We start from the raw sequence: 17129 nt of genomic DNA on the forward strand, positions 1-17129 counted from the left end.
TAGTGTCATTGAACCAACATCTATTAAACCTTAAAGGTCTCCTAGAGTTATTGTCCTCCCTAAAATTGAGAAGGATAATAGGAACATGGTCACTAGATAGGCTAATCAAGTAATAAATGATAGCATTAGGAAGGAAGTCATACCAAATTTGATTAACTAGGGCTCTATCAAGTCTTTCCAGAATTAGAAAACTCACCATTCCTATAATTACTCCAGGTAAAAGGGTTACTTATGAAAGATAAGTCAAAAAGTCATAGGTAGGCTAGGTGATTTTTAACATCATCCAGCTGACTCCGAGGAATTAAGTTGCCACCAACTTTTTCCTCTTGTCTCATAATAAAATTCAAGTCCCCAAGGACAATTATACCCACTAGCTAGATTGTTTAGATACTCTCACTGTCTTTCCCATCCTACATCATCTAGAGCACCATACATACAATTTAGCAAAGTATAACCAGAAAATTCTCAGTTTTAGCCTACATTAAATTTAGGTGCTTAAGAAAATTAAAAATTAGGTCATGTTGCAACTTAATTGGATATATAATTAGGTAAATATATAGTCTTTCCGAGTTGTAAATTTTCTTAATTTCTTCTAAAATATATAATTTTTTCTTTTTATGAATCAGCAGAGATTTTAGACCACAGGTCCACAAGCCATCTTTGACCCATTGAGTCCATTTTGGATCAACTAATAGGCTTTCAGTAAAGTTATAGTACACATTTTGGACTGAAATGTAGGTTTTGTGTCATTTTAGTGGGCAGATTTTAGATCTTTTTCTAGAGTTTTGTCAGACACAAAATTTTAGGTCACGATGAAGATTCCGGATTACAATATGCAATCAAGGGGAAGGTTTTGGTCATTTGATAAATTTTGAGCCATGAGATAGATTTTGGCCACTAGGCCCATTTTAGGTCACTTACATTTTAAGTTTCGATTATCGTGGTAGGCTTTGGTTTATAATGTAATGTTTAGGTTTTGATGCAGATAATTTATGAGTACCGAGGTAAATTTCAGGACATGCTAAGGCATTGTGTGTTGATGCGTACTATGAGTAAATGTGACACTTTTTGTGCCGAGAGATCTTGTGTTGCAATGTAAATTTTATTCAGGGTATACTAATACGACCCGACCCTTTTAAAGTTTTGTAACGAGAGATCTTGTTTATGAGTTACACGGCAAACTTTAAGTCACGAAGCAGATTTCGGACTATCCACATTGCCCATTTTGGATCGCACAAGAGGTATTGAGTCAATAAAGTGGTAAATGTTGGATCTCGGGGGATATTCAGTGTCTCAGTGCAGATTTTGAGTTACGGTGGAAAGTTTTAGCCATGATACCGTTGGACTATGTTGTAGATTTTGTGTCACGAGTGCTGACCACTAAATCTCAATATAGTAGCACATAAATGATTGTTCTTAGAAATTTGAACTCTCAGTGGAACATCAAAATTCATTTAAACATTTACGGTGGGTTTTGACGTAGAATTTTAGAGGTGGGATTTATAGGTTCATGGGATTAGATGGAATTACGTTTTTCTCTGTACATTTGGTTGGTAAAATCACTGAAATCACGTTTTTCATTGGAATTACATATTCGAAAATGGGTCATTTGTCCAAATATTTTTAAAACATGGTTCAAATGGACGAGTAAAAATTACTATGAGTGAAATCGACACTAAAAAAATAGTAAGGATGAAACTGATTCATCCTGACTTAAACTTAAAAGTACTCCATCCGTTCCTTTTTAATAGGCTGGTTTCTATAAATAAATTTTTCAAAAGAAATGGGTTGGTTTCCTAATTGGGAAAGTGAAATGTTACTTTAATTTTCTGGAACCACTTTTCTCTTAACTTCTTTTGATGACAAGTGTTATATGGACCATTTCACTTTACTTCTTTTGGTGACAAGTGTCATGGGGATCATTTCACTTCACTTCTTTTATTGACAAGTGTCATGAGTACCACTTTCAATGATTAGTTCTCTTAATTTCCTTAAATTTCTCTAAAAACAAAACCAGCCTATTAAAAAGAAACGGAGAGAGTAGTAGGGATGAAACTGGATGCATCCTGATGTAAATTAAAAATAAGAAAAAAATATTTGAAAAATGGATAGGATGAAACTGTTTACATACTGGCTATGTTTACATTTTTGTCCATTTAAAGAGTATCAAAATCTAAATATCCTTTTCACCCAGGAATTGTTGATTTTGGTCTTTTTAACCAATTTTGTGATTACTTTTCCAGCAAATCCCCCATATGAAGTCCAACCCCCCCTAAGATATGCTGGGAAACTTTTCAAGGAATTTATGGACCCATTTTTTTAACTTTAAATCCTATATATATGCAATTTTAAGATTCTAAGATAACGTCAAATAGTATATGATTTTTAAAACAAGATAATTTTATGAATCTTAGGAATTTTAGCTGAATTACCAAACACACGTAAAAATTCAGATGAATCCCAGGATTTGTACTCCCATAAAATTATAAATTCTCGAAATTGAGAATTCTACGGAAAAACCCACCGTTAGTTTTTATTGAAAGATACAGTGGATCACAAAGATAAACTCCTAGGTCCTAATCTAGCAGTGTGAATATATTATACTTATAGTTATACGTTCATGCTAAGACTAAAGTCACTAAACATCTACAAGAAATAGCTCCGCTCCCTCCAAATAACCCATGTTGTTGCTGGGACCTGCAGGAATGAATCCTCCCCATTAAAAGACTTAGAACACTACTTACAAGATCCATCAAATACTCATTTTTAAATAAGCCAGTTTATGCGACTTTCCAAGAGCTTTGTACACACTTAATAGCATCTAGCCCTAATATTATGGATGGGCTTTTATTCGGCTTGAAAGTTGAAACACATTTTTCTTATGGCTCGTCCAAACTGGACACTTATTCCTTGAATACACTTACCTTACCGGTATGAGATCATAGAAAGAGATTTGGTCCCAACAATAATTTTAATTAATATAGCTTCCTAACCTGTAAAACTTAGCTGGCTGATTAATTAATGTTTAATAATTACTTTATTCTCATACATTTATAACATTTCCAACCAATTCACGTCAAGAAAAATTTAGAGTCGCACAGACTGGAGCAAGTGACGTTTCAATGTTCTATTAGAAGAATAAAACTTTGAAACGGCTGTATGAAAATCAAAATTAAAATCAGAAAAAAGAGAAGAAGAAGAAGATTAAAGTATTCAACACCTCTAGGCCTTATGCTTATCATAAAAAAAAAAGTTCAAAATTCCAACATATATGAATATATGAAGGTCATGCAGCGTGAACTTGCTGAACGTGGCATCTACTTATGTACCAACTTGCAAGCTGTTCCCAGGGGTGGTGAAATGGTGATTAAAGAAATACATATAAATATATCTTCATTATAAATGAACTGGAGCATATCAAGAAGATACCGACAGAGTGGATGCCATCAAGTTGGAGTGGTTTGCCATCAAAATACTTCAAAGGATATCGTCATTATAAATGAACTGGAGCATCTCAAGATACACAAGTATTATCGCCATATAGTAACCCGAGACAAGTCAAGGTTACTGCTCTTAATTCCCAAGTAGAGATTGAGTTGGGAGGTGAGGCATGATGATCATCTCAAAGAAGAAGAACCAAAGAAAAGAAGATGATGAAGCCAACTAATACTCAAATGAAGTTTTAAGGTTGGGTTTTTTTTTTTTTTTTTTTTTTCATTTTCTATCTTTTTTGTGAATTTTGAGGTTCTGGGTCTGTTTAATTGATTCAAACTGATTAGAAAACAATCAAATTTTAGGGATTTTCATGCTTTCTGGATCAATTAATTGTATTTGAGGAATTTTAATTTATTTGGGTTGAAATTGTGGGAAAAAAAGATATTTGATTTATTTGGGTTTGTGGATATCTTTGTATTGATTCTGCTCAATTTGAGTCTTAGGATTGGGATTCAGATTGGTAGTCCATGGATAGCCCAACCAAGAACATCACTGATGAGCTACTTGATGTTGTAAAATCCCGGATGCCTCGAAAAACTAAGGCCGCTAATGTCTCTAGGGACGTTTGGATGCCTGATCATAGTTGTAAAGTATGCTATGAATGTGATGCACAGTTCTCAACCTTTAATAGACGGCATCATTGTAGACTTTGTGGAAATGTTTTTTGTGCAAAATGCACTTCTAAATCAATCCCAGCATCATCCGATGAAGAGCCGAGTACTACTGGGGGGAAACAAGAGTGTGTGGAGAGGATTAGGGTCCGTGATTATTGTTATAAACAGTGGGAAGATGAAATAAAGATGTTAGCAATGGGGTTGAAGTTATGAGTCCTGGTGGGATTAGTCCTACACATTCGACAATACACGAGAGCTCTCAAGAGTTAGAAGGTGTAAATAAGCCTGGGAAAACACTAAATGGTAACGTTGATGGTGAAAAGGGTGAAACGGCTTCTTCTTCATCTGTCAAGGTAGTTGAGCCTGTTGATTTTGAGAATAACGGTCTTCTCTGGATTCCTCCTGGCCCAGAAGATGTAGAAGATGATATAGATGCTGTCCTATCTGATGATGGCGGAGATGATGCCACAGGAGAATGTAGGCACCTACGCCCTTCAACCAGCTTTGGTGATGGAGGGTCCCGCACTAAGGAAAAGTCCGGTGAGGTACACAAGAAGGCCGTGAAGAACGTTGTTGATGGTCATTTAAGGGTTTTGGTAGCTCAGATGCTGCAGGTTGAGAACCTGCCCGTAGGTGAGGAGGATGACAGGGAAAGTTGGTTGGATATAATAACATCTTTGTCCTGGGAAGCTGTTACACTCCTTGAGCCGGACACAAGCAAAGGAGGAGGGATGGACCCTGGTGGATACGTGAAAATTAAGTGCCTCGCTTGTGGTCACCGCAGTGAAAGGTATAAATGTGATAATTCATGCATCTGTTTATTTTATTTTTTATATAAAATTGTGAGTTTACGTACTCTAATGTTTTTTTTGACTCATTTCACTTTTAGCATCGTGGTAAAATGGAGTTGTTTGTAAGAAAAATGTGGCCCACAAGCATATGAGGAATAAAATACAGAAACTACGGTTCCTAATCCTTGGTGGAGCTCTGGAGTATCCTAATCCCTTATCAAGTATCAGTACATTATCAGACCAGCAGGTTAATTGTCTCCAATCATCTTTCTGTAGCTGTTCCACACTTCCACCACTGATTTGTACCAAAATTTGCATGGGTATGTTTAAATGTTTTTATTATTTTAGTTTCTCGGTCTTATGGATCTTACTATTTTGTTTAGGAAATGGACCATTTGAAGATGGCGGTTGCAATGATAGACGCACAGCACCCTACTGTACTTCTGGTAGAAAAATCAAGTTCACGGTCTTTTCAAGAGTACCTCCATGCCAAAGACATAGCAGTCGTTCTTAATCTCAAGAGGCCACTTTTAGAGCGCATAGCATGCTGCACTGGTGGGCAGATTGTTCCCTCAAATGATAATCTTTCATCTCGAATACTGGGTTTCTGTGACACATTCCGCGTGGAAAAGTTTCTTGAGCTGCATGGCAGTGCTGGCCAGAGCGGAAAGAAGTTGGAGAAGACCCTCATGTTCTTTGAAGGATGCCCGAAACCATTGGGTTGCACTGTGAGCCTAGCAAAACATTTTATAATCTTAAGTTTATCAAATTTGAATATCTAAGAAATCAAGTCCCTGTCTTTATTATTACAGATTTTGCTTAGGGGTGCTAACGGGGATGAACTGAAAAAGGTGAAGCATGTGGTCCAATATGGAATCTCTGCGGTATATCACTTGGCTTTGGAGACATCTTTTCTAGCTGATGAGGGCGCCTCCTTTCCCTTGAATTGCAGACCAAAGAACTGGGTCCAGCGGCCTTACTACAGAACTTGAGGGGATGTTAAAGACAGAGAAGGCAGAATTTGAGGAATCAACTTTCTTGTCTTTCAGTATTTATTTTTTCTCTTGGAGAGAATCATCTTCTGGTTTTTTCTAGGTTTTAATTTTATGTACATTATTGTAGGAATCTCTCCAGAATGCACTAAACAGGGAGGAAAAGAAAGGGCAACCAGTCATTGATATTATTGAGATAAATGGTTTACGGAGGCAATTAATCTTCAATATCTATCTGTGGGATAAGCGCCTAGTTTATGCAGCCAGTAAAGATAACAAGCCTTTTAAGGAAAAGCTGAATACTTCTGCGCCTAGTGCTGAATATTTTTCTGAAATACTTGAAGATGCGTGGACAGGTAAAAATCAACCAACTGTCAACGAAGATAATAATACTGCTGTCTCGGTTGGTTCAAGTATGGCAAACGTTGTGATGAAAACAGCAGATTTCCAAGATCAACCAGAAGAAGACAGACGGGGATTAGTCGATGATAATGTGGAACAGTTCCCGGATTGGGTACGGGTTCATTTTGTGGAACTATACAAGAATTCATAGATGAGCACTCTAAAACTCGATAATCTTGGACAGTACAAATCCTGTATATCTTCCAGTGGTTAGGGAGTTCCCACTTTTAGGTGGAGCCAGGTTCTTTCTGCCCATAGGTGTTGATGGGACTGTTGTGCCAGTTTATGACGATGAACCCACAAGTGTTATATCATACGCATTAGCTTCCCCGGAGTATCATTCCCAGATATCAGGTGAGAGACTTAAAGATGGTGGGGGTTCATCTGATTCGAAGTCTTTGCATGCCACTGTTTCTTTCACAGATGATAGCCCACTAGGGAAGGTGAAGTACACAGTGACGTGTTACTGTTCAAATAGATTTGAGGCTCTGAGGAGGATGTGTTGTCCTTCTGAGCTCGATTTTGTAAGGTCTTTTAGTCGGTGTAAGAAATGGGATAAGAGTAATATCTTCTTCGCGAAATCATTGGATGATCGATTCATCATTAAGCAGGTTACAAAGGCAGAATTGGAATCTTTCCTCCAGTTTGCTCCAGAGTATTTCAAATATCTCACTGAATCGATCGATACAAAAATCCCAACATGCCTTGCCAAGATTCTCGGGATCTATCAGGTACATCTACTGTGCTAGAATCCGAAGAAAAAAAAAATCAGTGGGGCAGTTTAGTCATTTCTAATTTGTTTTCTTGTCGGATTCTCATGGCAGGTTACTTCAAAGCACCAAAATGGTGGGAAGGATGCAAGGATGGATGTTCTTGTTATGGAAAATATTCTGTTTGGACGTAATGTTACAAGACTTTATGACCTCAAAGGATCATCTCGGTCTCGGTATAATGCAGATGCAAGTGGGAGCAATAAAGTCCTTTTAGATCAAAACCTAATTGAAGCTATGCCTACTTCTCCCATTTTTGTGGGAAACAAAGCTAAGCGGTTTCTAGAGAGAGCTGTCTGGAATGATACTTCTTTCCTTGCTGTAAGTTTTACAACCAACTTCTTATTAATGTTCAAATAAAACATACACTTACCCATTTTTGTACTCATTTATTTTGTCGCAGTCAATTGATGTAATGGATTACTCATTACTGGTTGGGGTGGACGAGGAGAAGCAAGAGCTTGTTGTAGGAATCACTGATTTCATGAGGCAGTACACTTGGTACAAACATCTAGTCATGGGTAAAAACTTTCGGTATCTTTGGTGGAGCTAAAAACTCTACACCAACTGTAATCTCACCGAAACAATATAATAAAAGGTTTAGAAAAGCCATGTCAGAGTATTTCCTTATGGTCCCAGATGAGTGGTCTCCTCAAAACATCATCCCGAGTGCATCCCAGTCCGACCTTGGTGAAGATAACGCCGTTAAGGTTTCATCTCCCTAAAGTCATACAAAGGAAACATGCGGTTTGGTTGTATATTATTTGGTTTGGAATCCCCTTCTTGATATATAGTTTTTTTTTTCATTCGATTACAATCCTTTTCTTGGCTGCCTCGTTTTTGGTTTCTGTGAAAAAAATATATGCGAAAACATTTGTTAGAAGATGCAGAACAAGGATGTTCTAGTTCGGGGAAATTCCCGTTACACTTACAGTTTCTTAGATAACCTGTCCCTGAACTACTATCCATTACATTAATAATGAAAATAATATGTCATTTGTGTTGCCATCTTTGTTCCTATGCCATTCAGTCTGAGTTTCCTATGCCATTCAGTCTGAGTTTTTGCAAATTGCTATATGGGCATTCTCTGTTTAGCAGTCCTGGTCAGTTAAATCGGGAGCTCCACCTGATAGGGTTTTGTCTATTCCACTCTGAACTGCTTTACATTGTCAAGATATCGAAATATGATGGCAGTGTGACAACACTCGATTAATCTCACTGCTTGATTCCCCCCAGTGCACACGGGGAGCAATTCACTGAACAAAATATATTGCAGATTAATGTATTCTCATTTCTTTGTTTTAGTTCCATAAATATCAATAATTTTACATTACGAGACCTCCTTGTAAAATATTTACCCCCAATACTTCTTCGTAAGGCTGCATACCTTCAATATGATTTTCGAATCCGCAGCAAGTTTATCAATTGTGATATCACAGTGAGCCTTAACAAGCGACACCGGTCTTTCATTACTTCCATAGTCATCAGCTTTCATAGGTATATCAATATACACTCCTAAAACAACATTCCCTTTTCTCTGCTGATCCAATAAGGACTCATAAATCGTAGACGTTAACGTTACACCACAACATTTTACTGCAGTTTGAAAAACCGTCAGATTGTATTTCGGTTGGTAAAAACTTGGGATAATATCGCCAAATGAACATAGCAAGACAACATTATTAGAGTAATAAATAGAAATACTACTGTCTTTCTCATAGTAGTTGTAGCCTAGAAAGCATGGGTTTTTTGCACTAATTGTAATATCGAATTCCAGTGAAAGCGTGACCGTATCATCCGAAGAAGTCAACGAGGTTGTAAAGTTGTTGCCTTCAAGGGAGATCATCGAATGTGTTGATGCGTTAAGATTCATGCCTTTGATAGAGATACTCTCGACCGTAATAACCACTTCCGTCAATAGGAAATAAAAGAGAGTGAATCCTACAAGAAAACCAACAAAGAGACTCAAAGAAAGTAGAAAAGGTTTGGTGATGATGTGTGAAACATCATCGTTCGGATAAGCTTTGATCTTCAGACGGTGAATTTCAAAAATTGCCATGCCGCGCTAGACCAATCTCACCAAGTTGCAGAAAGAGCTTGGAAATGCAAATTTTGGAGGAGGAAAAGAATAAAATGAAAGTTTAGAGCATCTCTAAGGATTGTTTACCTCTGAATCTCTCTAGACTTGAAGTCAACCAAACAAATTAATATTAATTCAGATCGTGCATCATGTGTTGCAATCGAGCTAAATTTTTAAATAGAGCCTTGTATCTTTTGCTAATAAATGAAAATCTTCCGAACCCATGCACTGCTGTTTTTCCATCTCTATGCCATTGATATTGGGTCCTTTCTCCATGTATTTCATCCCTCGTCCCATTGTTAGTGCCATTTTGGCTCAGCCATTGATATTCATGGGCTTCAACCGACACAAACTACAAAAATAGAGAATGGATGGACACTTGGGAGCAACTAATCGGCAGGGAAGGGACAATGAGTCAAGTATGGGTACTTCTTAACGTTTTAATTTTTTGGGTTGCCTTGTTCGATTCCCACATGTCTACGTGTTAAAGGCTGGACTTTTAGTTTAAGTGCTAGAGGAAAGATGCATGATTAAGTGGGAACAGTATCGGTTTGTATTCGGTGGATATAGAGGATAAAAACGATACATTTGACCTTATTATAGAAGTTCAGGTTTACAACAGAAAACCCACATTGGTTCCATTATGTGCAAGAAGATGATTATTTACATTTCATGATTGAAGAAATATGAAAACAAAGCCATATACTAACTTATTAAATCCTTTTTTAGCTAATACTAATTAATATCTTTTAGCAAATACTAATTAATATCTTCTAAAGTCGATCCAATCACCATCTTCAATTGCAGAGATACAACTCTTTCCAGAATGCCTTAATCCATCTTCTTCTGCAATTTGAAGACATCGTCATCGTATCATTTTTCTCTGAATTCATACAAAATTCTAATATCTAGTTAGTTTTGGAAACTTTTAATAATGACAACAGTAATAGCAACATGTTTATTAACATATATTATACTTCAAGAAAAAAATGACATATGTTTGAGAATTTTGAATTACTAGAATTTACTTTTAATTGCTAAATCTTGGTCACTAATACGAGGACCCTCGTGTATTCTTGGCAAGTTATCACTCCATTCTCATTTTTTGTAATAACGGATCCATGACAAACCGTCTCTAGCTGTAGCAGAGATGACCGTGAAAATAAATAGAAGTCAAGTGACTGTGAGGAAGATTGTTTGTGTGCGCACTTGAAGAATACAAATAAAAAATATGTAAAAGATATGTATAATCATTAATGATAAATATTAAACTATTATTAAATGACATTGCCCACATGAAGATGGATATTATTAATTAGAAAATAATGATATTAAAATAATAAATATTAAACTACATATCAAAATTATAACACAAACACAAAATAAAATGGAGATAAAAATATTACGTGGTTTGGTTCAACTATGTCCACATAGAAAAACCCATAACGGTGAATTATGTGGTTTAAAAGATGAAAAATATATTGCTTATTAATATCGTACTATGCTTAACTAGGAAACTAAAATATTATACATATCTTTTTCTAGATATTTGATTTTTATTCTTGGTCTGCGCGCATGAACAATCTTCCTCACAGTCACTTGACTTCTATTCATCTTCACGATCACCTCGGCTCACAACACACGAGTATACAAGAACATAATATTTTATAACATCCCCCTTAAGTTGGACACGATGATTTCTTTTTTATTTTTTGAACTTTTCAACTTTGTTGGGACCTTAGATGAGGCTTAATTGGATAGTTTAAAAAGTCAATGGGGTCTCTCAACTTGTAGACCGACTTTAGAGTTGAGTTCTTCTATGACGAGATAGGGTCGGTACCCTAACAAACTTGAACATTTTTCTTGAAAATTAGTCTTGTAACTTGAAATTTGATTATCGAATATCCAAAAAAATATGAAGTATTGAGATATTTCTCAAATAGAGAAATAATATTGGAAAAACATTCGGGATGAATTGTTTCTTAAAATTTATTAAACTATTAAAGGGTAATTACATGAGTCGATCGACTTGGTATGCCATAAATCTATAGCAATAAGACATTGGAGCAGAAGTTGAATAGCAATATTTGGATGGATACGACAAAGTCAAAAGGCCTTCGTTTAATGCTTTCGACAAGAAAAGTTGTAATTTTGATGGATACGACAAAGTCCATAGGGATATAGCTAATGGTAGTGGGGTTCGATGCACTTGATTTAACGTGCTAGTCTCAGGAATTTGCATCCAAATGTTGATGTGTACTTCCCGATCATAATTTGAGTAACTCCTTCAGTTTCGTCTTGATCCATAACTTCAAAAGAGTCTTTAGATTTGGGTTGACTTAAAAGATGAATCGAAGAATATTTGGCCGCACACAATACATGATAGAAGAAATATGCAAACTTCTTGAGTTAAACCAGAAATAGGGATGATAAAACTCGGTAAAAACTAAGTACCTGAACTAATTAAAGTAGTGCTTGTCATGCTGATTACTTAAAAAACTACTGGACCTAAAGAGCAACTATTTGATATTATTATTACAAGTAGACCTAGATCTTGTTACAATAAACAAGTAAACGCTAATGTTATCTAAGAAAATAAGTGGATGGAGATGGATGCTCCAACATCCCATATAGTAAACATTTAGAACTTGTTGCATTATGTTGAGATACTGACAACTTGAGATAAACTTATTCAGCTCCGTTGATTCCTTCAGTTCTTGTGATACATGGGAAGCTAAAATATTTTCCGCTGACTGTGAATTCCCCAGGATCATGAATTTGATATTGCTAGAGTGAAAATTGATAAACCTTCTAATCTTGGTTGTTTAACCTCGGTGAATCTTTTATCCAATAAGAAATCATATGAAATGATAAAAGTCTTATCTCGGATGACGGAGAATTGTCCCATTATCGTCATTTGGTTGAAACCCTCACTGTTACTCAGCTAACCTTGATATTGAAAAGCTTCTGAATTTTCATCTCAAGCTTTCCTTGGGTCGATCTAGTTACACAATCCTCATACTAAACCTAAATTTCGATAAAACATACTCCAAAGACAGTAAAATTTTATCCTTGAAACACAAACCAAAAACATAATAGAAATTTTTTTGAATCGTACCTTAGCTAGTCATAGTATATCCTAGCATTTACATAAAAGTATTCCATTCATTTAGTTTTCAGTCCATCCTCCACCCAATTACAGTTGGGGATTATCTTGTATTTACTTCTTCTCTTTACTTTGTTGACTACATATACCTCCTGTTTTGGAGATGAATATACAAGGAAATAATAAACCTGAACTTTAAGTTTCAGTTGGTATCAGATCTTCCATGGTGAAGCTAAGTAATTCTTAGTAGAGTGAGTACTTTTATACCTCTTAGTAGAGTGAGTGCTTCTATACTTCGATCGATCATTCGGCTCCCTTAAGGTTCTTTTACTCGTTCTTATTACGGTAACAAGTAAGCTTTTCCTAAACCGCTATCTTCAAATAAGTAGTAATATTCAACATTTTATTATGGCTATCGATGACGAAACTGGTGCTCTTGTTACGTCGGTGACGAATACGGTTTTGTCTCCGGAACCAATTTCAGTTCCCTACGGCGTTAAATTGAATGATAAAAACTTTACCCTTTGGTCCCAAATTGTGACTATGTTTGTCTCAAGTAGAGAAAAAGAGGGATACTTAACTGGATCTACTTTAAAACCTGTTGAACAAGGAATTTTGTATGATGAATGGGTTATGAAAGATTCACTTGTGAAAGGATGGCTTGTTGGTTCCATGGAACCAGGATTAATGAATGTTTTCATTCGCTTACCATCTGCAAAAGAGGTATGGGACGCTATGTCTCATAGATACTATGAAGGGGCTGACAAATCAATTCTTTATGATTTATCCCGTAAGGCTATGTCTACGAAACAAATGGGTCGACCAGTGACTACATTTTTTTTTCCAGATCTTACTACTATTTGGCAAGAACTTGACTACCGAAAACCAATTATTTTTACACAGGAAGATGTAATTAAAATTCGTAGAGAAGAAGTTGACGAGGAAAGAGTTTATTTGTTTCTAGACGGTCTTGATGATGTGTATTATTTTATTAAAGGTGATATACTTCGTAGTACTCCTCTTCCAGGACCTGAAAAGGATTTTTCTATTGTGAGGCGCGAAGAACAACGTCGTAGTATAATGATGAGTCAAGATGTTTCTTCTCAAGTTGTTATGGTAGTAAAAAAACTATACCAATAATTCTTTGTCGCAACAAACTTTTTCCGTGAACAGTGGTGGGAACGGCACTCATTGCGACAACAGTAAACACACTGTCAAAAACTGCTTCAAGAAGATTGGGTACCCTGACTGGTGGCAAAACCGCTCAAAATCTGAGAAAAGAAAGGGAAAGTTGGCTTTATTTAATACGATGGAGTCGGTACCTGCAATCGATATCCCATCAATACCCGCCAATCCTTCTACAGCTACTACAGATCCTGTCATTCTTCAACAGTCAGGTAACATGGGCCAAGCTCTATTAGAAGCTAAATCATCCAAGGATCACAGTTGGATACTTGATTCTGGTGCGACTAACCATATGACTTTTGATTCCTCTATCTTAAAAGATATGTGCATCCCCGAATGCTCAACAGTATCTAATGAAAATGGAGTTCCTTATCCGGTAACAGGGGCTGGGAGAGTGGATCTAAATTCTTCTATGACCTTGTAACATACCCTTTTAATTCCATCTCTCTCTAATAATATTTTATCAGTATCACAAGTAACTGCACAGTTAAATTGCTTAGTATTAATCTATTCGAATTTTTGTCTTCTTCAGGATCTCAGCACTGGGGAGATAATTGGGCGTGGTACTAAGAGAGAGAGGTTATATTACGTAGATGATGTATGTGAAGTTGTTCTCTATCATCCAAGGGGTCTTCTCGCGCGTACAAAGATCAGATACGATTGTGGCATCATCGCTTGGGTCTCGTTTGTTTCTATTATTAGGAACACTTGTTTCAATCTTTATTTTCAGCTTGCAAACCTTCTGATTTTAATTGTGAAACTTGCATCTTAGCAAAAAGTCATCGTACTACTAATCTTGATAGTTATAGTCGAAGATTTGTTCCATTTGCTTTAATTCACTCTGATGTGCGGGGGACTTGCCGTGTTACTGGTAATTCAGGATTCGGTTTGTTGATGATTGCACTCGTATGACTTGGCTTTATTTGGTGAAAAATAAAAGCGATATAGTTGGTTATTTCCAATCTTTTCATAAGATGATTCAAACACAGTTTTCCACTACTTTAAAGTTCATTCGTTCTGATAATGGTGGTGAATATGTTTATGAGGTTTTACAAGGTTATTTCCAAGAACATGGTGAATTCTTTCTAATTCATGAGACAACTTGTCCCTCTACACCACAACAAAATGGTGTTGCATAGAGGAAGACCTGATACTCGAAATTACTAGAGAATGTTTAATTGGAGCAAACATGAGGCCACAATTTTGGGAAGAAGCTATTACTAATGCAATATATCTTCTTAACCGGGTTACCTACAAGTGTCTTGAAAATTCAAACACCCATGGATAAATTGGCTTCGTTCGTAATGATTCTTTCTCAGCTTAAACTTCCTCCACGGGTATTTGGATGTGTAGTTTATGTCCACATACAAAAACATTTACGTAGAAAGCTGGATCCATGTGCTCTAAAGTGTGTTTCGTTGGTTATCATCCACATCAAAAGGGTTACCGGTGTTATCATCCTTCGACTCGAAAGTATTATGTTAGTATAGATGTTACGTTCTCTGAGCATGAGAAGTTTCATTCTACATATGTACCCAGTTATCCTCTTCAGGGAGAGAGTAGTAGCGAAGAGTTGAGCTGGACAGATATATTCTCAAGTAATAGTGAGATCAAAATTCTTGAGACAGAAGCAAGTCGAAGAATCCCTTTAGTTCGTGGTCATGATATATGAGTTGAGTATGTGCAAAACCCAGGGTCAGTTGAACAAGTCGAAACTCATGTTATAGAAGACTCCTCTCTTTCTTCACCAATAATACCTACATCCAGTTATTCTCCGGATGAGATTCCCGAGGTAAGCATAAATACTCTGATTAGTACTGACAATACATGTGAGTTAGTTGATACTGACAGGTACCAATTGCCACAACGAATTAATCGTGGAGCGCCACAAGATCTTTTTTCACCCGAAGCAATAAGGAAGGTGAAATACCCTATTTCCAACTATATGTCTACTCATAGATTGTCAGAAGATGGAAAAGCATTTGTCAGTAAAATGAAAGATGTTACTATTCCTACAACAGTAGAAGAAGCATTAGCTGATCCGAAATGGGCTGGTCCTATGAAAGAGGAGATGGTCGCACATGAGGAAAATGGTACATGGGATATAGTCGCACTACCAGAAGGGAAGAAACCAGTTGGGTGCAGGTGGGTATATGCTATCAAGCATAATCATGATGGTTCGATTACTAAGTACAAAGCAAGATTGGTGGCTAATGGATTTACCCAAACTTATGGTATCGATTATCAAGAGACATTTTCTCCGGTTGCGAAATTCAGTACTATTCGGGTCTTGCTTTCTTTGGCAGCAAATTTAGGATGGCGTCTACAACAATATGATGTAAAAAAATGCCTTTTTACATGGTGATTTGCAGAAGAAGTCTACATGACACTACCTCCAGGTTATAGTGCTCCAGATAATGCAATGTTGTTTGTAAGTTAAAGAAGGTTTTATATGGTTTGAAACAGCTCCTAGAGCATGGTCTGGTAGATTTCATCTTGTAATGAAGAAGTTCGGGTATACACAGAGTAATGTTGATCATACCTTGCTCCTTAAAAGAGTAGGTGACAAGGTAACCGCACTTATTGTCATGTAGATGATATGGTGGTAACAGGAAATGACCCTGAAGAGATGAGTAATCTGAAGAGTTGTTTGAATTCTGATTTTGATATGAAGGATTTAGGAGCCCTTAAATATTTCTTATGAATTGAAGTCATGCGTTCTGAGAAAGGTATTTACTTATCTCAGCGAAAATACGTGATTGACTTATTGAAAGAAACTGGAATGCTTGGTTGTGAGCCGATTGGATCTCCTATGGAACAGAACCATGGTCTCGAAGAATGTTCTGATCAAATACCAACAGACAAAGGACAATATCAAAGGTTAGTTGGACGCTTGATTTACGTTTCCCATACAAGACCGGACATTTCTTATATTGTTAGTGTCGTAAGAAGATTTATGCATAATCCGGGTCAACAACACATGGATGCAGTCATAAGGATATTGAGGTATCTGAAGTCTGCGCCAGGAAAAGGTTTGATATTCTCAAAACATGAACATCTTGATGTTTCGGGTTACACTCACTCGGATTGGGGAGGCAAAGGTGACAGGAGAATATCAACATCGGGGTATTTTGCCTTTGCTGGGGGTAATTTAGTGAATTGGAAATCTAAGAAACAAAAGGTTGTTTCTTTGTCCAGTGATGAAGAAGAATACAAAGCAATGGTAAAAGGCATTTGTGAATTGTTATGGTTGAAAAGTCTTATGGGGAAGTCTGGTTTTCTCATGAAAAACCCATAAAGTTGTTTTGTGATAACCAGTCAGCAATCAAAATCGCATAGAATCTAATACAACAATGATCGAACTAAGCATGTGGAGATTGATAAGAATTTTATCTATGAAAAATTTAAAGAGAACATAATTAAAAAACAGTATGTTCGCACAACACAACAATTGGCAGATTTCTTAACAAAAGAAGTATCAAGCACTATTTTTAACTATTCACTTGTCAAGTTGGGCATATGTGACATGTATGCACCACCTTGAGGGAGAGTGTTTAGCTAGTCAGTAGGATAGCCTAGCCTTTACATAAAAGTCTTTCATTCATTTAGTTTTCTGTCTATCCTCCACCCAATTACAGCTGGGGCTTGTGTTGTACTTACTTCTTCTCTTTACTTTGTTGACTACATATACCCC

General features: G+C 36.5%; 1 protein-coding gene and 1 pseudogene across 1 annotated transcript; both read left to right on the forward strand.

Moving 5' to 3' along the window:
- Positions 1-3151: 3151 nt before the first annotated feature.
- LOC113326335 lies at positions 3152-7984 on the forward strand (annotated as a pseudogene).
- Positions 7985-16148: 8164 nt separating this feature from the next.
- Positions 16149-16733, forward strand: LOC113326336 (uncharacterized mitochondrial protein AtMg00810-like). Its single transcript, XM_026574083.1, has one exon. It carries the CDS (start codon positions 16149-16151, stop codon positions 16731-16733), a length of 585 nt encoding a protein of 194 aa, XP_026429868.1.
- Positions 16734-17129: the final 396 nt, after the last annotated feature.

This window comes from Papaver somniferum, unplaced genomic scaffold (genome assembly GCF_003573695.1).
Source record: "Papaver somniferum cultivar HN1 unplaced genomic scaffold, ASM357369v1 unplaced-scaffold_10, whole genome shotgun sequence".
Taxonomy (NCBI): domain Eukaryota; kingdom Viridiplantae; phylum Streptophyta; class Magnoliopsida; order Ranunculales; family Papaveraceae; genus Papaver; species Papaver somniferum.